Source organism: Marmota monax, unplaced genomic scaffold, assembly GCF_021218885.2.
Source record: "Marmota monax isolate L192 unplaced genomic scaffold, Marmota_monax_Labrador192_F-V1.1 WCK01_AAM20220418_F8-fsc00917, whole genome shotgun sequence".
NCBI lineage: Eukaryota > Metazoa > Chordata > Mammalia > Rodentia > Sciuridae > Marmota > Marmota monax.
The window spans coordinates 95,562-117,034 of NW_026694992.1; the positions used below are offsets into that span (position 1 = coordinate 95,562).

Sequence of the window (21,473 nt, forward strand, 5' to 3'; positions counted from 1 at the left end):
TTTTTGAGCCATCCTTGAATTCCCAGGATTGATCATACTTGGAAATGATGTGCTTATTATCCTGATAAATTTAATTTGTTAATTAACAACTCAACTCAGTAATGGGCAAAGGACTTAGACATTTCTCCAAAGATACATTAATACCCAAGAAGCACATAAAAAAATGCTCAGCATCCCTAGCTATTACAGCAATGCACATCAAAACCCTCTGAGCCAGGCACAGTGGCACACACACAGTGACACAGAGGCTGAGGCGGGAGGATCATGTGTTCAAGGCCAGCCTCAGCAACTTAGCCAGATCCTGATTCAAAATAAAACAAAGGGCTGAAGTGTAGCTCAGTGGTATATGGTAGAGCACCCCTGGGTACAATCCCCAGCACCAAAAAAAGAAAAAGAAAGAAAGAAAGAGAGAGAGAAATTTAATAATACAAGGAGTCACCTTCTAGGTATTCATCCAAAAGAAACAAAAGCAGGCCTCAAATAAGTTGGTGAACACCAAAGTTTATAGCAATCACAATAGCCGGAAGGTGGAAGCAGCCTGAATATCCATTCACAGATGAGTGGACAGACTCAGTATCTACCTATACAGTGGCGTTCATTATCCAGCCATAAGAAAGCCGAATGCTGACACATGCCACCATACAGATGAACCTTGAAAACATCATGCTAGGTGACACAAGCCAAACACCAAAGACAAATGCTGAACTATTCCACTTATGTAAGGTACCTGCGGCAGTCAGAATGACAGAAAATAGATCAGGGGTCCCCGGGGCTGGGAAGGGGCTGGGGAGTCCATGTTGGGTAGGGAAGGTGAGGACACTCTGGAGCAGGATCTGGTGGCTGCCCAATACCCCTCTGCTTGAAGCCACTGACTATGCATTTTGTGTTATGTATATTTTTAGCACACTTAAAAAAAAATCAGCAGTGGCCTAGTGATGGGGTGCTGGATGGGGAGGTTAGGGATAGGACATAAGGGAAAGCCAGTTCCTTGTGACATGTTGAAAAATGCATGACAGACATGAGCCACGAGAATTGGTCTCCCAAGCAGCCTGCCTACCTGCCTAACACCTATCTCTGTCTGCCATACCTAACCCTCCTGTGAAAGCTGATGGAGAAGACTTAAATACCCATTGTGCTGGCTACTTTCAGCTTTTATCAATAGCCAGGGGGTGCAGGCTAACTGTAGGAGGCAGCTCTGAAATGGCAGCCTGCAGGAGGTAAGACTTGAGGCCCCAGGCGTCCCCACAGTTACACTTAAGCTTCCAACCAGAGGAGGAGAGCAGCAAAGATCAATGCAGGGCAGCATCCTTCCCAGGCATCAGGTAGCCAATGGACGGCCCTGGGACTTCCCTGTAGCTGGATCAGATGCACAGAGCAGAGACCCGTGTACAGAACAGGCTTCAAGCTCGGGAACTAATTGGGTAGCATCTGTGGCTGTGGTTACTTGCACAGGGATCTGACTAAAAGGAAATGATCCAGAAACCAGTGAAGTTTTTGAAGTCATTATATTGGGGAAAAAGTCTCCCACCACCTTGAACATGCGTATGCCAGCATGCAGGGTAAAAAACCCATCTCTCAGCTAGCAGGCTACCTGACCACTGGAGACCACACTGGACCTGGCTGAGTGGCCAGAGGTCTGAAGGTCCTGGATGGGACAGGAAAGACTTGGAGAGAGCAGTGTCTTGGCCATGTGGGAAGGTGGTCCAGGATGCCTGAGGCCACAGGGGCAGACACAACGCTCCTTCCCACCATCTTTTCCCTTAAGAACCTCTGTAGCAGTGGTCCACTTCATGCTTTGAACATAGCCTTTGCTGCTCTAAAGCAGACCTGTTTTTCTCTCCTCCTTGGTCTCTCCAAACTCTCCTTCCTAACCTCAGTAAAAACAGGATTCCTTTGAATCGCCTCTTTAAAAACACTCTGTTTCCCCTGATTTGGGGAATCACATTCTCTGGCACAGGAGTCTCTTGTGTTTCTCCTTTTGCTAGCAAAGCAATAAAACTTCTTTTTCCTTTTTCCCAAAAAAAAAAAAAAAACCAAACAAAAAAAACTAACAAACAACAACAAAAACCACCAAAGATCCATAAAACCCACCAAGTTCCATGGCACATAAGTACACTCTGAGAAAGGTTTCCCACCACCTTTCAATTAGATGAGGCCAAGGGACTTACTTTAGGGTGGTGAAATAAAAACTGAAATATGTGTGTGTGTGAGGGTGGGGAGGCTGGGCTGTGTTCTTTTTTTTTGTACTGGACTCAGGTCACTCAACCACTGAGCCACATCCCCAGCCCAATTTTATATTTTATTTAGATACAGGGTCTCACTTAGTTGCTCAGCGCCTCACTGTTGCTGAGGCTGGCTTTGACTTTGTGATCCTCCTGCCTCAGCTTCCCAAGATGCTGGGACTAGAGGCATGGATCACCATGCCTGGCTTAGGCTGTGTTCTTAAAGGCACTGTGTGCAGGGGCTGGGGTGTAGCTCAGTGGCAAGACGCCAGCCTAGCATGCATGAGGCCCTGGGTTCCATTCTTGTCACTGCCACCCCCCACCTTCTTTTGCTCCTCAGGCTGAGACAGCAGGAAAAGTCTTCAAAGACCAGCAGCTGGAAGGTGGTCATTGAGGAGGACAGAAGGGCAAGAAACAAGTAGTGTGGGCACCTGGCCCTTAGGAGCTGTGAGCAAGCCCTGGCCTGCACAGGTCATCCTGAACAAGGCCTCTGACATTCTGGTCAATTCTGGGTATGCCAATCTCTGTTCAGTGAGCCTGCCTGCATTTCAAAAGCTGCATACCTGTCTACAGTGGCCTTTTCCAGACATCCTGACAGTGGGCACTCTGGAAGCCAGTGGCCTTCTACTCATGGGATATTCTCATGCAGCAGTCACCCAAGGTTAGCCCAAGGTCATAGGGTGAAAGAGGTGGGAACCATGTTATGCTCAGTGGCTGTTATTTCTGGACAGCCTGGTCACTGAGATGGTGGCTTTCTCTGAGGGACACTGGTTGTGCTGTCAACAGCTTTATCTGCTGTAGGAGCAGAGGCTCAGTGGTTTTCTGTTCCTGGGGTCCTACCAACCGCATGCATTTTAAAGTCCTCAGCTCCAGTGGTACTCTCCTACCTTGCTATCATCCTGCCTAGGGCAGTGGTGACTTTGCCCCTGGGGGCTAGGATGCTGACCTGCTCCAGGTCACCCTGGAGGTGGGTGGAGCCTAACCCTTCAGCTCCTGCAATGCATGCGCAAGCAAGCTCCCTGCAGAAGTCTCATTCTGTCCAGTCATTCACATCCCTAAGTGACATGCCCCGACTCAGCAATCAGGCAGGGCAAACTCTTAAACAACTGAGCTTATCCATGCAATGGCCAGCTGATGAGCCACATTCCCCTGTGTGACTGGGTGAGAGCCCAGCACTGACCGGCAGGTGAGGGCGGAGTGGGCTCCCGAACTCTGCATCCCACCAAGAGGAATGCCCTTGTCTAGTGAGAAGATGTACTTGGTCACCAGCTGGCACAGCTCAGGAATCTGGTTCTCGGTCCCCAGGAGCACGTGCTCCACAAAGAGTGCAATGGAGAAAACCCGATTCCACTGCGTTCTGTCAAAAGAGGGTGTTACCATGATCAAATGGGATTCATAGTTCATAGATCAAGTTGAACCATCCATAGGTCTAGAATTAATATTATCAAAATGACCATAAATAATACATTTATTGATTTCAACATATGGAAATCAATAAATGTAATTCATCACATCAATAGACTTAAAGATAAGAATCATATGATCATCTCAATGGATGCAGAAAAAGCATTTGACAAAATATAGCACTCTTTTATGTTCAAAACACTAGAAAAATAGAGATAACAGGAACATATCTCGACATCATAAAGGCTATCTACGCTAAGCCTCAGGCCAACATCATTCTAAACGGAGAAAAATTGGAGGCATTCCCTCTAAAAAAATGGAACAAGACAGGGATGCCCTCTTTCCCCACTTCTATTCAACATAGTTCTTGAAACACTGGCCAGAGCAATTAGACAGATGAAAGAAATCAAAGAATTTAAACTAGCACTATTTGCTGATGAGATGATTCTATACCTAGGAGACCCAAAAAACTCCACCAGAAAACTTCTAGAATTAGTAAATGAATTCAACAAAGTAGCAGGATATAAAATCAATACAAATAAATCAAAGGGACTTCTGTATATTAGTGACAAAGCCTCCGAGAAGGAAATGAGGAAAACTACCCCATTCACAATAACCTAAAAAAATAAGATACTTGGGAATCAACTTAATAAAATAGGTGAAAGATCTATAGAACCCTATAGAGACAAATCAAAGACCTTAGAAGATGGAAAGATCTACCTTGCTCTTGGATAGGCAGAATTAACATTATCAAAATGACCATACTACCAAAAGCACTATACAGATTTAATGCAATTCCAATCAAAATCTCAATGGCATGCCTCATAGAAATTAAAAACAATCATGAAATTCATCTGGAAAAATAAGAGACCCAGAATAGCTAAAGTAATTGTTAGCAGGAAGAATGAAGCAGGTGGCTTCGCTATTCCAGACCTTAATAGTAACAATAACAACATGGTATTGGCACCAAAACAGACTGGTAGACCAATGGTACGGAATAGAAGACATACAGACTCACAGACAAAATGACAATTATCTTATATTGGGCAAAGGTGCCAAAAACATGCATTGGAGAAAAATTAGCCTCTTCAACAAATGGTGCTGGGAAAACTAGAAATACATATGCAACAAAATGAAATTAAACCCCTGCCTCTCACCATGCACAAAACTTAACTCAAAGTGGATCAAGGACCTAGGAATTAAACCATAGACTCAGCATCTAATAGAAGAAAAAGTAGGCCCTAATCTTCATCATGTGGGATTAGGCCCCAACTTCCTTATTAAGACTCCTATAGTGCAAGAATTAAAATCAAGAATCAATAAATGGGATGGAATCAAACTAAATTTTTTTTCTCAGCAAAAGAAACAATCTGTGAGGTGAACAGAGAGCCTACATCCTGGGAGCAAATCTTTACCCCTCACATATCAGATAGAGCACTAATCTCTAGGGTATATAAAGAACTCAAAAAGCTAAGCACTAAAACAACAACAACAACAAAACAAACAAACAAACAAACAAACCAAATAACCCAATCAACAAATGGGCCAAGGACCTGAACAGACACTTCTCAAAAGAGGATATACAATCAATCAACAAATATATGAAAAACTGGTCATCATCTCTAGCAATCAGAGAATTGAGAATCAAAACTACTCTAAGATATCATCTCACTCCAGTCAGAATGGCAGCTATTATGAAGACAAACAACAAATAGTGTTGTCGAGGATGTGAGGAAGAAAGTAAACTCATAAATTTCTGGTGGGACTGAAAATTGGTGCAGCCAGTATGGAAAGCATTATGGAGATTCCTTGGAAATCTGGGAATGGAACCACCATTTGACCCAGCTATTCCTCTCCTCCAACTATACCCAAAGGACTTAAAAACAGAATACTACAGGGACACAGCCACATCAATGTTTATAGAAGCATAATCCACAATAGCTAAACTGTGGAGCCAAACTTGATGCCCTTCAGTGGATAAATGGATAAAAAAAATGTGGCATATATGCACAATGGAATTTTACTCATCAATAAAAGAGAATAAAATCATGGCATTTTCAAGTAAATGGATGGCACTAAAGAAGATAATTCTAAGTGCCCTCAGCACTCCTAGCTCTCCATGTGGACAGGAATTGGGGTCTCACTTTATTACCTCACTGCCACTGTGCCCACTCTCTCATAATGCTGCACACAGTGAGTCCCTCTTGACCCTCACAGCCCAGCACAGGTTGGGACCTTCCCCACCCCTGAAGGCCTGCCCTCTGCTTGCCCTGCCTGCCCCTGTCTGTTATAATGGCTCCCTGCCACCACAGTGGTTCTCCAGGTGCAGCTGAATAACTTGCCTTTCTGTGGCTCTGGGGCACCATGGCCTCCCTGCATGTAGTTCTCCTCTTTCTGAAGCATCTAATGAGATGCCTGGCACTTGACAGGGTTCATCAAGCACAGAGTGAGTGCACAAAGAGCCCTTCCCGTGGCAGGAGCACACTGCTGCTAGGTGTGCCAGGACCTCGAATCCACTGATGAGCACAGGTTGAGCGTGCCAGGGACAGCTGGACTCTGGGTCTCACCTGACCTCCGCAGTGACAGCTCTGGCTGTGCTCCCGCTGTCTTGCATGTACCCGTCTGAGCAGACAAGCTCCAGTGGTATGGACAGCTTCTTCACCAGCTGCAGCCAGGCCCGGGGACTCGGCTTCAGGGTGTCTCTTGTCAGCATTTCAGCACAGGCCATTGCAGCCAACACATCTAGTGTCTGGGAAGAGAAGAGTGGTCACGTGATCCCACAGGGCCCTTGCCCCTCCACCCTCCCTCTTCTTTGGCTGTGGCTTCCTTAGGCCAGAGGTCCTGGCAGAGTGTGTCCTTGCATTCCAGGCTCATAACCTGCTCCTTTGGGTCTTGGGATACAGGAAGGACTATCCAGTTGTTCCCAACACCTCTGAGCTATGCTGACTCCCAGGCCCCTAAAGGGTTTCTCCTTGTGCTCCTGAGGACAGGCGCCTCCAGAGGGGCTGTACCATCTCACTGCCAGCCATGTCGTGCTTCTGTACAGCTTCAGTGAGGCTCTGCAGAACCTGCGGGTGGATGGTCAAGATTCTGGAGAAGTTGTGCAGCCGGGTCCTGAAATGCTGATAGGCCAGGTGCACCCACGGCAGGCAGAGCCCTTCCTCGGGCCTCCCTGAGGCTGCTCGCAGCTCACAGACACAGGACCACAGGGCCATCTGCAGAAACTGGGGTTTTGAAAGGTTTTCAGTACGAATTTTTAAATTATAAAGAGATTTTTTGTCCTGTGGGAAATCGGAACTACTCAAAATCACAAAAAAGAAAATAACAAACCAGACTGCCTATCTCCTGACTGCTTTTCAGTAGAGCCTCTAGCCATTTTCCTAGCTGTGCTTTTCCTCAGAATCATCCTTAAATCAGGAACACTGTGTTCCTAATTTTTTCCACTCAAGGTTAGATTATGAAAATTCCTCTGTCACTAAGTGTTTACCTGTGCAAACATTGTTTTCAATGGTTGCAAACAACCATTTTAAAATGGCCATACTTTTAATTTGTTCCTCTTTCCCTTATTCTGGCACTTAAATTGTTTCTAACTCTTTGTGATCAGAAACAAAGCTGGAAAGCCTTGATGTGAGCACCTGCCTGAACTCTGCTGGCACTCACAGATGTTCAGCAGCTGGCTGGTGGGGGGCAGGCTCTCCAACCACCCTGCCATGTGACTGCTGCTCAGTACCTGCCCAGGAGGCCTGTGAGCCTGCCCTTCTTTTTGAAAACTGGGTTTTTTTTCCAGATGAGCAGGTAAAAGCGACATCTGAAGACTGTTTATGTTCTCTTGACTTACAGGTGGGGTTGAGTTGTGAGCAAAGCTTTCTAGATAGCCTCATGATTACACTCTGTGTAGCTGCCTTGTAACTTCTACCCCTTTTTAAAAAATCAGGGTATAGTCTTCTGATTCCCAAAACGCTTCATTGATCTTCTTTCACGCTGGCTACAGTATGTTCTCCCACATTTATCACCTTCTGTGCTGCATTTGACTACCAGTTTCCATCTAGGCTGGGCTATAGATCTGTAAACAATACTTGCCTAGCGTGCCTGAGGCTCTTGGTATTCTCCTCAGCTCCAGAAACAAAAAGTATCAACCTTTCCACAAATTTCACTTATTATTTTTACCTTAAGAGGTCAGTTACATATTTATCTTAATATTGACTACTAGAACGTCCCATTCCAGGAGGCCTTGGGGATGACGAAGACTAGCCCTGTGTTCTGGGTAGCTCAAAGGACATTCTCAGCCTAGGATCCTGTGTGGCCTCATTCTGTTCCCCCACACAGCAGTACCAGATCTCAGAAGCTGATTTTCCATGTTTGTTTCCAGTCTGTACTGGGCAATTACCACACAATGACTTTGAGTGGATACCTACCTTCAGCTTCTCCCAGGTGGACTCTCTCATGGTCAAGAGCAGGAAGTCCCTCAAGTAGCATTGAACCAGCTCCTGCTGCTGATCTCTGGGGAACTGGGCAAGAAACATGCCCAGGGGAGTCTGCTGGAAGACTTCCACTAACTTCTCTGACCGTCCTGCAGGGAGGAAGCCAGAGTGGCTTGAGACAAGCTGAGAAGCTCACTCCCAAGGAAGGAGCCACAGGCCAGTGCAGCATGCCAGGGCGACTTAGAGACAAAGTGCCATTAGCTGCCTTATGGGAATAAAGAATGGTGGATATATAGACTAGGACACACAGAAAAGAAGGGGGCCTGTTACACTGATTGGACATGTAGCACAAAACTAAGGCTACCTCATATGTTTTTTCCTGTTGGGGCTAGTGTGGCTTTTGGTTTCCAGGAAATCAGGACTGAGTGGGCTGCTCATCAGGGCTGGGGTCAGAGACTACACCAACCAGAGAGATTTGCCTTTCAGCAGATGGGGAGTTAGCTCCTAGCTGTACACTCTCTTGGAAAAGCAGGGTTAGGCAGAGCATTGCCCCAGGTGAAGAAACACCCTCTCAGCTAAAGACAGACTGTTATATGTTGGTTTAAGACAAGCAACAGAATGCAGACCCAGGAAAGGAAGTTCACTTTGAGCATATTGGTTCTCTATGTAAATGTTGAAAACATATTTCACATGTACATAAAAGATGACTTTTCCAAAACAGCACTGCCACTGGCTTTTCTGGAATGACTATGGCCAAACCCTGCCCCCAGCATGTGACAGCAGAGCACAAACTGTTTAGCTTGTGTGACTCAGGAGGGACCAATGGCTTAGCATGGAGAAAGAGGACACGTTCCTTTCATTGCTAGCATTTGCTGAGAAAGCTTAAAGGGGACCCTTCCTGGGTCTGAGCCTCAGGACAGGAATGGTCAGCTTGCAGCAGGTAGCAAGCCCCGTCCCTGCTGGAACATGCTCCAGTTCACCAGCCTGCTGGTCAGTGCACCACTAAATCACCTCACAGGCTCCCTTCATGGTGTGACCTCCTGGAGACTCTCACTCCTTCAGCAGAAATTTCAAAATGAAGGCAGGGCATGAACTTGAGCCTATTCCACATGCAAAGTGTGAAAACTACAAGTCCCAGAATTTACCAGGTACTAGCTGCTCTCTGCCTGCTGATGGTCAGGCAGAATCTTTGTGGGTAAAGGATGCTTCATTAGGGCTGCATCAGGCCCATCTTGAGCAGGACTCACCTTTTACATCCATGATGTACTGGGCATGGACCCAGAGCTCTTCCACATAGTCCCTGATTCTCCAGCTGAAGGGGACACTGTTGCAAGCACCCTCAGGAACGCTCATATGGTTCTGCACCACGATGGAGGACATCTCATTCTTGGATCTGCAGTGAGGTGAGATGAACGAGAATCGGTTCCTGATATGGCACTCTGATCACCAGAGGACATGGGACACAGTCCTCAGAAGGTGTTGTGGGCCTGGAGTGGCTCTGCAGTAGGGTGCTTGCCTGGCATGTGTGAGGCCCTGGGTTCCATCCCCCGCACCACATCAGTGTTTATAGCAGCACAATTCACAATAGCCAAACTGTGGAACCAACCTAGATGCCCTTCAATAGATGAATGGATAAAGAAACTGTGGTGTATAAACACAATGAAATATTACTCAGCATTAAAAAAGAATAAAATAATGGCATTTGCAGGTAAATGGGTGGAGTTGGAGAATACCATGCTAGGTGAAATAAGCCAATCCAAAAATCCAAAGACTGAACGTTTTCTCCGATAAGTGGATGCTAATCCATAATGGGTTGGTGGGCATAGGATGAGTGGAGGAACTTTGGATTGGGCAAAGGGGAAAGAGGAGAGGGGAGGTGGATTTGGGGTAGGAAAGATGAACATCATCACCCTAGCTACATATATGATTGCATGAATGATGTAACCCTACTTTGTGTACAACCAGAGAAGTGAAAAATTGTGCTCCATTTGTGTATAATGAATTGAAGAGCATTCTGCTGTCATGTATAACTGATTAGAAGAGAGAGAGAGAGAGAGAGAGAGAGAGAGAGAGAGAGAGAGAGAGAGAGAAGACAAGGTGCTAAGCCTGCCCAGTCAGCTGCTGTCTGCCTTCCTGGCCAGGACTCCTGTGTACAGAACTGGAGGGCCACCTCAAAACCCTTGACCCTTGTTTATAGACAGAATGGAAGCAGACCACCTGAGCATGGCCCAGGAAGGGCCCAAAGCCTTAGTCAGAACCAGGTCTCCAGTGCCTGCGCCTGCCTATCTCTTGTCCCTTATTGGCCTACATTCTAGAATTGAAGTCCCTACAATCTTAATAGCTTGGGTAGCCTCCCACAGAACTAGGAATAGCATAAGGGAACAAGAACATGATTAAGGACACATTCTCTCCAAAGGGCAGTGTCCCTACTGCACACAGAGTCCAACCTGGCTTTCTGAACTATAACAGGTGCCCTGAGAGAAGGAAATGAGGAGAGAAGAGATGGGACAAAGACCTGCCAGGATGCCACAACCTCTAGGTTGTAGAAGGAGGTAGCACAAATATTTCTCAGAAAGCAGCGCCTACATTCTCAAGCACAGGAGAGCTACTCAGAGTGGTGTGTGGATTTTCATTGACCTCATGTCTCTCATCACAAGCGGAATGTTCAGTAAGTTGGTGTCACTGAAAATAAATATCCACAGGTCCTGGGCCCAGGCTGGTGATCTGATCAGAAGCTCGAGGTTGCCATCTTTGTCATGAGAGAGATCATGCTGGCCAGCAGAGGAGTGACTGCGCTTTGGATCCGCTTCCAAAGGGCGTGCCTGCAGCAGGGGCAGGACAACAGACAGGGGACAGGGGACATGGGACTGTGGCTCAGCACCACAACCAGTGCCAAGATCTCAATGCCTCCTTCCTCTGTGTCAACAAGCCTTCTAGCCTACAAGCCAGGGCCGTAAATTGAAGTTTTCATCACTTTTAAGTACAAGAGACTCACAAATGCAATTGTCTTAATATTAGTTAACAGGACTGAATGGAACTTAATTCTACATCTAGTAACAGTAACTAGTGCCTTGAAAAGGTAAAGATATATATATATATATATATATATATATATATATATATATATATATATATATACTGATTTGAATATAATGTTTTTTCAGATCAAGCCATCTAGGTTCTATGAACAAATCAAATAATGACCAACTTCCCTAAAATCAATCAATCAATATTTCAAGAAAAAATTGGCTGTATATACAATATAATAAAGATGAAGAGACCAAAGGAAATTTAATCTAGATGAAGTTAAATAGGAAAACATGTTTATCTAGAATTCAGCTTTCGTTGTTGGCGTTTCTGTAAATAACCCTGAGCACTTTAGACTGACAATTGTTAATTGGTTGAATTAACTACATCTCACTTTCATATTAAAACGTTATTTATATAATAACAAAAATTCTACAATTTCTTGTGGTAAAGGGCAAGAATTACTAAGTAATTGTGTTGGAAAGAAAAGTGGGTGTATAAATTTTTTTTTCTGATTATATAGTATACAGGATTCATTAGTCAAGGACATCACTTAACTTACGACCCTAAACTAGAATATGCACAGAGGATAAGGGTGTGTGGTGAAAGAGGCCCTGGGCCAGAGCAGCTGAGTGCCCTGGGAAGTGCTTGAGAGTAACAGTCACCTCAGAGGGCCTCCAAGAGACCAAATTTGAAACAAGTTCAGAATCAAAAAGAATATCAAAGTCAACAGGCTACTTAACATGGTGAACTAAAAACCAGAGGACTCCTGGTGTAAAGAACTCCAAGGAGGCTGACTATTTAGCCACAAGGGTACATGACATTGAGTCCCAGAAACACAGTGCAGGTGAAGAGTCATGACATCCTGTGACAGACCAGCAGGTTCCCAAGGGCTTGCCAGCCCCAGAAATGGGCACTGAGGGTACAGTGCAAGCAAGTCCAGTTGTTCCTGGATGTTGCTGGTGACCACGGGGAAGAAACTGGTCCCGGGTGCTGTGGAGACCATGGGGCAGTGAAAAGGGAGGCTGGCAAACCCAGCAAGGCTGGAGCAACAGTGGCAAAGGGGCGATGGGAACATGGCTTGGACATGTGCTACGAAAGGGAGACCCTCCAGGAAGACATGAGCATATTCAGTTCCTGGCCTCACAAACTTCCTTCAGAAGGTGTAACTAGGAAAGACGTTAAGGAGCACTGCAGAGAGAACTCAAAACAGAAAAACTTCCTGTGGTGAGGAAGCCAGAACCCATGGGCCTTGGCCTCCCAGGACTCTGCCATCGCCAACATTCCCCCTGTGGGCCACATGTGGCAGCAGGCCTGGAGCCAGGGCGTCAGAAGGAAGACCTGGAGGGACTGTGAAGGACCTCAGTGGCCTAAGATCATCCTGCCAACAGGTGGTTTCAGACCCTCAGACCCTCCATCTGAGACCCTGAGCATAGCACAGGCTCCTCAAAGGGTCTGAAGAAAAGTGTCATGGTTTTATAGAAAAAAGACCATGGGCAATAAATGACACTCCTGGGTCCTATTTTTGTACTTGCTGTTACTTCAAGCTCTAGGCCTGGGAAGATAATTTGTTACTTCCCTGCACATCACCATCTCAATTTTAATAACCTTGAATGGCAAACCTGGCTATGGTTTATGACATGCTGGCAAACATCCTATGAGAACAATTTTTTAAAATTTTATATTATGAAAAAAGTTAAGCACACAAAAGCAGAGAAAGGAAGCCAACCATCCCCATGACCACCATTCAGGTGGCCAACAATCCGCCATGACCAACATCCAGGTGGCCAATAAACACCCCAGCACCACCACCCACATGGCCAACAACCACACATGACCACCATCCAGGTCTGTTTTGGGCTCTTGGAGCAAAAACATAGCTCTGCCCTCCTCAGAGGTGGAGAAAGAAACACCTGGTGTGCTCCTTCCCCTGGGACGGTATAGCAGGCCCCTGCACTGCCCGCTGCTCACAGTACCTGAAGGTGCCCGCCTCCTGGAGCGCATCCTGGTTCGCAGCCTCTCGTCCCACCCACTCCTTCAGACTGCAGAGCTGGTTCTCTTCTTGTTTCTTCAGAAGGACGGAGAGGCGCATCTTGGATATCCACAAGAATGAGGCTGTGAAAAGGCAGAAGGGACACAATTTGGTCCATCTGTGGGCACCAAGTTGGAGGCTCTATTGTGCTGCTTGACCAGTTCCCCTGCAGAGGGAAGCTACAGGTCCTCTGGCCAGGCCAACTCTAGAGCAGAATTCACGAGATGTCCTGAGATTCCACTATGGCAGCTGCATGTGCCAAGACACAGGAACCTAGAAAGGCAGCTCACCACACTCAGCCACCTAATCCCCACTGTTCACGAAGGGCCTGCTGGGGTAGGATGAGAAGCAGTGACATGACTCGTACCACTGCACACACTGTCCCCATTCAAGAGGCTGAGGAGGATGGTGACTCTCCTCATGTTGCGTGTGCAGCTCTCCGTGTCCTGGAGCATCCCCACGGCACTTTGCACACAGCTCCTCACTAGTCTGGTGGTGTCCAGGACCTGTGCCTGCCAAGGGAGATAGCACGTCATCTGCTGCTGCCATGTCCAGGGTGGGTGAAAGCTACGCTACCCACATGAGAAGGTGGCCTGGTATCCACACATCCAAAGCATCTGTGGCTGGTCTCCATGGTGAAGCTGACCTACTGACCTTCCCCGGCTGATCCCTGTGTGCTTGTACTACCCAACCCCAGAGGACCACTGGCAAGGTGGTGGCTGATGTCACAGATTTGGCCAGTGGTGGAGGGACAGCTCCTAGAGCTAACTAGGAGACTTCACAAAGAAGGGAAAGGCAGATCTTGTCCTGGTAAGTCCCCTACTCTTCCAGCATAAAGAGAAGGCAGGGCTCGCTTGTCCCTGGCACAGCTGCCTGGGCTCCTCCATCTCAGCCACCTGCAGCCAACAGGGGAACAGAAGAGAACTCACATCACTGCCCATCAGGTCCATAGCCTCCCGCTCCATCTCCTTGGGACCTTCCTCTTCCATTTCCATTTCTGCCACCTCCCCTGACTTGCTGGTCTCTGCCTCCATCACCTCCTCCTGGTTGCCTTTTCCTGCAAATGAAGGGAACACAATCAATTCACCACTTGGATAAGGAAGTAGGTGGGTGGTACCAAGTCTGTGCCTAGGCTGAGCCTCTCCAGGGTTTCCTGTCCCAAGCTTCAGTGGCAGCCCCAGTCAAAAGGAAGACTGTCATATAGATCAGCATGAAACCCACTCTTCAGGTGCCCCATAGCCTCTGCTGAGGGCTGGCACATGACCCACAGCACACCAACTGATACACTGGGTGCTGCTGTTGGCCTTCCCAAAGCCCTGATTATGTTGACCATGAGCCAGGCAGTTCAGTGCCACATCCTGAGCTTCTGCTGAGGGCAGGTGCTGAGACTCAAAGGTGACTCAAATGTGGCAGCCCTGACTCCAGCTTCACAGGAGGCTGCCTAACTTGGCATCTGCCTTTCTGCCCCCACCTCTGTAGACTGCCACCTTGCAACTCACACTTCAGGCTGCCTCCTGGCATGAACAGCTGGCTGATGGTGACACTCTGCAGCTTAGTCATGTCAGAGGCCATGACTGTGGACCTCCGGAGGTCATCAATGTGCACAGACCGCCACAGCCCTGTGAAGAACAAAGCCACCTAGTCTTCTCACATCTTTCCGCTTTCTTCTTGTCTGTCATGAGCAGGGGCATACCTCTGTCCAGATGCTCAATCACACTACCGTCAGAGTGATGATCGGTGTTGAGGCTGATTAACTGGCATGCAAAGGCTACATGGATCCTGTCTACTGTTCTTTACATGCATCTAACTGTACTTACTGTTCCATAATTAGAAAGAGATGCTGACAGATTGGCTTTCCATCTGTGGAATTATTAAACTTATTTCCTTCTTTTTAGAATACCAGTTGTCTTACATAATCCAGCTGGTGACCATTCCACAGAAAAAGGGATGGACTGATTTGAACACAGTACTTCCCCAAGGAGTAGGCACAAAGAGTTAACACTAGGGCTGGTGTGCAAGGGGAAGATCTCTGAGTCATTTGAACAACAAAGAGTGGGATGTGGAGTGCATCCTGTGTACTCCTGAGGTAGGTCAGTCCATGCTGACACAGCAGCAGCAAGTCCCAGGGTGATGGTTGTGAATAGTGAGCCCAGGTGAAAAGCCCAGAGACAGATGGGGTTGGCATCTGACCTAGACATGGGCAGCAGGGGACCCCAAGAAGCAGCCTAGACATACTTAAAGTAGTCACTCATCTTTGGCCCTACCTCCGTGGAATCCCACATAGGATGCTCCGATCCCCATCCGGGACAGTTTTACGATGAAATAGACAAAGACACAGCCCTCAGCTCGTTGTATTTTGTTGATTTCATTGATAGCAGAATACCTATTGAAAAACAAAAATCAAAACAAAGCAAGCAATGGAGCAAAAGTCAAGACATGGGTGTCCCACGACCTGTCAGGGGCTTTACCACATTCCATACAATTCCCAGGGGTCACCATTCTTGTGAGAGGAGGAGGTGGCTTCCTGTTGGTGGACTCACTTTCTACCTCTCACTGCTGACCAGTATCTCTACTGTAGTGGCACCTCCTCCTCCACAGAAAATCTTCATTAAGCTTCTCCAGAAATCCTCACCATGATTGATCCTAGGCAAAAGAATATCTGCAAAAGAGCTCAATATAGTTAAGTTTCCTATTTCCTGTTGCTTTATCTTACAATAACTAAAATTGGCATGAAGGAGATCGACACTCCAGGAACAAAGCCCCGTTTACTAGTTTTTCACTTATGGGCTATCTAGTGGTGTAGATTCTCCAGTCTAAAACGATATATAATAGTTTGTAAAGGTTTTCAAGCAGGAAGCGGTGTTTACAAATGCAAAGTGTAATAAGGAAGACAGATTCTTTTTTCTTTTCTTTCTTTCTTTCTTTTTTTAGAGCCTGGGTGTTTTACTACAGGGCTGCATCCCCAAGACAGATTCTTTTAACAAAGTCTCTGGCTTCGGGCCAAAGCTTCACAGGGATATTTACATTTTAAAGATAAGAGAAGTTGTTACTGGAACATAGATGGCGGGTCAGAGGGAGGCAGCATTCTGTGTCCTCCATGATCCAGATCTCACCTAGTCGGAATACTGCATCTTGGAGAGTGTTAGAGGACCCCTATACAGCTGCTTCCCACAGAAATCACCAGTGCTGTGACCCCTCACAGAGCTCTGAGCCTCAGCATTCCAACAGAACTCCAGAGTCCTGGCTCCAGACACCTAAAGCCCAAAGTTCTAGCCAACTAGGGCTTGCAAGCACATTAGCAGAATCATCTATCAGCACCTCTGCAGAACTCCAACTGCAGAAGAAATTATAGAGAAGGAGTTCAGGATGAACATGGTTAAAATGTTCTGTGAACTCAAGGAAGATATAAGAGAGCAAATACAGTCATTGAAAGATCACTTTCACAAGGAGATACATAAACAAAGCCAGGAAGCAAAAGATCACCTCAACAGGGAAGTTGAGACTATTAAAAAAAACAAAAAACAGAAATCCTTGAAATGAAAAAAAAAACAATAATCCAAATTAAAAGCTCAAATGAAAGCATCACCAACAAAGAAGACCACTTGGAAGATAGGACAATGAAGACAAAATATATTATCTTGAAAAGGACATAGACCACACAGTGATAATGGTAAGAAAACACAAGTAGAATATTCAAGAAACATGAGATAGCATAAAAAGACCAAATTTAAGAGTTATTGGGATAGAGGAAGGCATAGAGGTCTAAACCTAAGAAATGAACAATCTATTCAATGAAATAGTATCAGAAAACTTTCTAAACATGAAGAATGAATTGGAAATCCAAATTCAAGAAGCCTACAGGATGCCAAATGTACAAAAATCACAACAGATCTACACCAAGGCACATTATAATAAAAATGCTCAATATACAGAATAAGGAGAGAATTTTAAAAGTCATAAGAGAAAAGAATTAGATTATATATAGGGGGAAAACAATTAGGATAACAGCAAATTTTTCAACACAGACACTGAAAGCTAGAAGATCCTGGAACAACATATATCAAGCTCTGAAAGAAAATGGATGCCAACCAAGAACCTTGTATCCAGCAAAATTAAGCTTTAGATTTGATGATGAAATAAAAACCTTCTACAATAAACAAAAGTTAAAAATTTTTAGCTAGAAAACTGGCACTACAAAACATACTTAGAAAAATATTCTATGAAGAGGAAACGGAAAACAACACTGAAAATCAAGAGAGGGAGGTAGTACCCGAAAGCAAAACCTAATCAAAGAAGAAAATCAAGTCAACTTAAATTACAAAAATAAACCAATATGGCTGTAGATATAAACCATGTCTCAATAAAAACTTGGGAATTAAGTTAACAAAAGAGGTGAAAGATCTATACAATGAAAACCACAGAACCCTAAAGAAAGAAATCGAAGAAGACCTTAGAAGATAGAAGGATCTGCCTTGCTCTTGGATAGGCAGAATTAATATTATCAAAATGACCATACTACCAAAAGCACAATACAGATTTAATGCAATTCCAATCAAAATCCCAATGGCATTTCTCACAGAAATAGAAAAAGCAATCATGAAATTCATCTGGAAAAATAAGAGACCCAGAATAGCTAAAGCAATCCTAAGCAGGAAAAGTGAAGCAGGTGGTATCGCTATACCAGAACTTAAACTATACTACAGAGTAATAGTAACAAAAACAGCATGGTATTGACACCAAAATAGACTGGTAGACCAATGGTACAGAATAGAGGACACAGCGACTCACCCACAAAATTACAATTATCTTATATTAGAAAAAGGTGCCAAAACCATGCACTGGAGAAAAGACAGCATTTTCAACAAATGGTGATGGGAAAACTGGAAATCCGTATACAACAAAATGAAATTAAACTTCAAATTTCACCATGCATAAAAATTAATTCAAAATGGATCAAGAACCTAGGAATTAAACCAGAGACTCTGTGTCTAATAGAATAAAAAATGGGCCCAGATCTTCATCATGTGGGATTAGACCCCAACTTCCTTATTAAGACTCCTATAGTGCAAGAATTAAAAGCAAGAATCAATAAATGGGATGGAATCAAACTAAAAAGTTTCTTCTCAGCAAAAGAAACAATCAGTGAGATGAATAAAGAGCCTACATCTTGGGAGCAAATTTTTACCCCTCACACATCAGATAGAGCACTAATCTTTAGGGTATATAAAGAACTCAAAAAGCTAAACACTGAAAAAACAAATAACCCAATCAACAAATGGGCAAGGACCTGAACAGACACTTCTCAGAAGAGGATATACATTCAATCAACAAATATATGAAAAAATGCTCATCATCTCTAGCAATCAGAGAATTGAAAATAAAAACCACTCTAAGATATCATCTCACTCCAATCAGAATGACAGCTATTATGAAGACAAACAACAATAGGTGTTGGTGAGGATATGGGAAAAAAGGTACACTCATATATTTCTGGTGGAACTGCAAATTGGTGCAGCCAATTTGGAAAGCAGTATGGAGATTCCTTGGAAAACTGGGTATGGAACCACCAGTTGACCCAGCTATTCCTCTCCTCGAACTACACCTAGAGGACTTAAAAACAGCATACTACAGGGACACAGCCACATCAATGTTTATAGCAGCACAATTCACAATAGCTAAACTGTGGAGCCAAACTTGATGCCTTTCAGTGGATGAATGGATAAAAAAAATGTGGCATATATACACAAGGGAATATTATTCAGTAATAAAAGAGAATAAAATCATGGTATTTGCAGGTTAATGGATGCAGTTGGAAAAGATAATGCTAAGCGAAGTTAGCCAATCCCAAATAAACAAAGGATGAATGTTTTCTCTGATATAAGGTGACTGACTCATAGTGGGGTAGGGAGGGGGAATGTGGGAGGAATAGAGGAACTCTAGATAGGGCAGAGGGCTGGGAAGGAAAGGGAGGGGGCAGGGGCTTAATAAGGATGGTGGAATGTGATGGACATCATTATCCAAAGTACATGTATGAAGATATGAATTGATGTGAACATACTTTATATACAACTAGAGATATGAAAAATTGTGCTCTATATGTGTAACAAGTATTATAAAGCATTCCACTGTCATTTAAAAAAATCAATAAAAAATAAAATATAAATTTAAAAAAGGGAAAGTGTTACTAATTGGGTTCCATGGAAACAGCTGGGGGTGGGAGTGAGGGCTCTCCCTTTCTCCAGTGCTAATTCTTGCAAAAAGTATCTTTGAGGGATTAATTGGCCCAGAATAGTGAAAGAAAAACTTGTTGTCATTGGAACTTCTGTAGAATGTGAACCTCTGAGTCCCTCCTCCTATACACTAGATATAAAGTTCTAAAACTGCCTGAACTAGGGGTTCAGGGGGATTGATTGATTACAGCAAAAGCTTTTCCCTGTGAAGCTGGTTGCTTCCTGTTTTCCTTTTCTGTGATTTCACTTTTCTGTCCCTAGGACACTACTCTGTCCTTCTCAGCAGCCCCGTGTTCAGAGGGTGGGGCTTGCTGGCCTTCCAATTTCAAGACAATGTTGTGTGGTACAGTGCCCCTTGCACACCCAGTGGCTACAGACCACCTCCCCATAGCATCTGGCTGGGTCTTAACTTATCCTAGGCTCCCAGTGCTTTAAAGGAGCAGATGTCACTTTTAATTACATGAGTTAACAGAACATAGCTAATTATTCAGATTTATGGACACCACAAAAATGTTCAATAAATATTAATTTATTTATATAGTCTTACTGCCCTTAAACTTATGATAAGTTCTTTTTTTTTTTTTTTTTTTTTTTTTTTAGGCAGTACTGGGGATCAAACCCAGGGCCTCAGACATGCTAGGCAAGTGCTGTACCACCAAGCTACATCCCAGACTGAACTTTAATTTTAATTAAGTGATTCAAAATCAAAATGATCAAAAAAGGACTGTAAATGACTGCAAATGCAGCTTTAACACATCCTCCTAAACACTACAAAAATTCCATTATTGACGCATCTTTCATTCCACAATTTCTGTGCCATTACTGGCCTTTTCCTTCATCCTTTACTCTCTAGCTTCTCTAGCCCATGTCAGGAGCTGGGAGGGAGAGTCATTCTTATTTCCACACTGTTTTCATGGAAAAAATTCTTCAGGATGTCCTGGGGAGATTTTGGCTTCCTATGTTTTCCTAGAAAACTACTGAGAACATACTTAGCTGATGCAATGAGCTGAGCACTGTGAGCGCCATCATCAAAATCTATCTGGACAATGAGGATTTTACGTCTGTCTGTCTTCATTAAGCTGCTTCTGAAAGAAAAAGAGAATCACCCAAGTGAGTCCTCTGTCCTAAAACATGGGCAGCCACAGCTCAGGAGGCTAAGGTAGGAGGGTCACCAGTTCCAGGCTAGCCTCAGCAACACAGCGAGACCCTATCTCAGAATTAATAATAATAAAAATTAGGGCTGGAGGGCTGGGGATGTGGCTCAAGCGGTAGCACGCTCGCCTGGCATGCGTGCGGCCTGGGTTCGATCCTCAGCACCACATACAAAGATGTTGTGTCCACCGAAAACTAAAAAAAATAAATAAATATTAAAAAAAAATTAGGGCTGGGGATGTGGCTCAGTGGTAGAGCAGCCCTGGGTTCAATCCCCAGCACAAGCAAAAACAAACAAACAACCCCCCCCCAAAAAAAAATAAAAACAAAAACATAGATCATAACACTCCACAAAGTGAAGGGAAACACAGGCCATGTAGAACCCAGCATCCAGGTGGGGTCTCCCTCCACAAGGTGAGGATGCAATCCACTGGAGAAGAAAAGGGCCACACAGTGCTCAGGAGACAGACGGACACAGCTGTCTTACAACTGGGGCCAGAGGGGCATACCAGGAGGCTGAGCAATGAGCCTCCATAGTACTCAGAGTTCCTTACAAGTGGTTACCACACCCTGGCATGCGATACCATGTTCCCAGGGCAGGGGCCAAGGGTGATGGGCAGGCAGGGCACCTCACCGGACTTCCTTGAGGAATGAGTACTCAGTGTCAAACTGCTGCAGTGACAGGATCACAGGCTTAGGGGCCAAGCCCTGCACCTCTGCCCCTAGAGCTTCGCAGTCACAGTTCGTCAGCAGTCTGGAGAAGGTGGTGACCTGCAACATGGGCACACAAGCCATCAGCCAGATTCAAGCAAGGGCGCAGAGAACTGGTCAGAACTCGGGGCCAGCGGGCACTCAGACATAAAGAAGCCCAACCCAGAGCAGCTTTTACATACAAAGAGTGGCCGAGGCAAGCAGAACCTCAGGGTCAACAGATGTCAGAGAGAAGACTTGCCCTGACCCAAAGCTGCCTTGGTCTCCTTCTGAA

At 45.1% G+C, this 21,473-nt stretch overlaps 1 protein-coding gene across 1 annotated transcript in view; it reads right to left on the reverse strand.

Annotated features, from left to right (window-relative positions):
- The window catches only part of LOC124081304 (E3 ubiquitin-protein ligase RNF213-like), a gene marked incomplete at its 5' end in the record, with an annotated part of 59,657 nt that overhangs the window by 29,369 nt on the left and 8,815 nt on the right, over positions 1-21,473 (reverse strand). Inside the window, 14 exon segments of the mRNA XM_046427513.2 lie at positions 3,461-3,579; positions 6,194-6,375; positions 6,638-6,850; positions 8,042-8,196; positions 9,295-9,440; positions 10,685-10,805; positions 10,808-10,869; positions 13,051-13,189; positions 13,474-13,618; positions 14,036-14,163; positions 14,588-14,725; positions 15,371-15,489; positions 20,326-20,421; positions 21,123-21,259. Coding sequence (XP_046283469.2) covers positions 3,461-3,579; positions 6,194-6,375; positions 6,638-6,850; positions 8,042-8,196; positions 9,295-9,440; positions 10,685-10,805; positions 10,808-10,869; positions 13,051-13,189; positions 13,474-13,618; positions 14,036-14,163; positions 14,588-14,725; positions 15,371-15,489; positions 20,326-20,421; positions 21,123-21,259 — 1,900 coding nt within the window.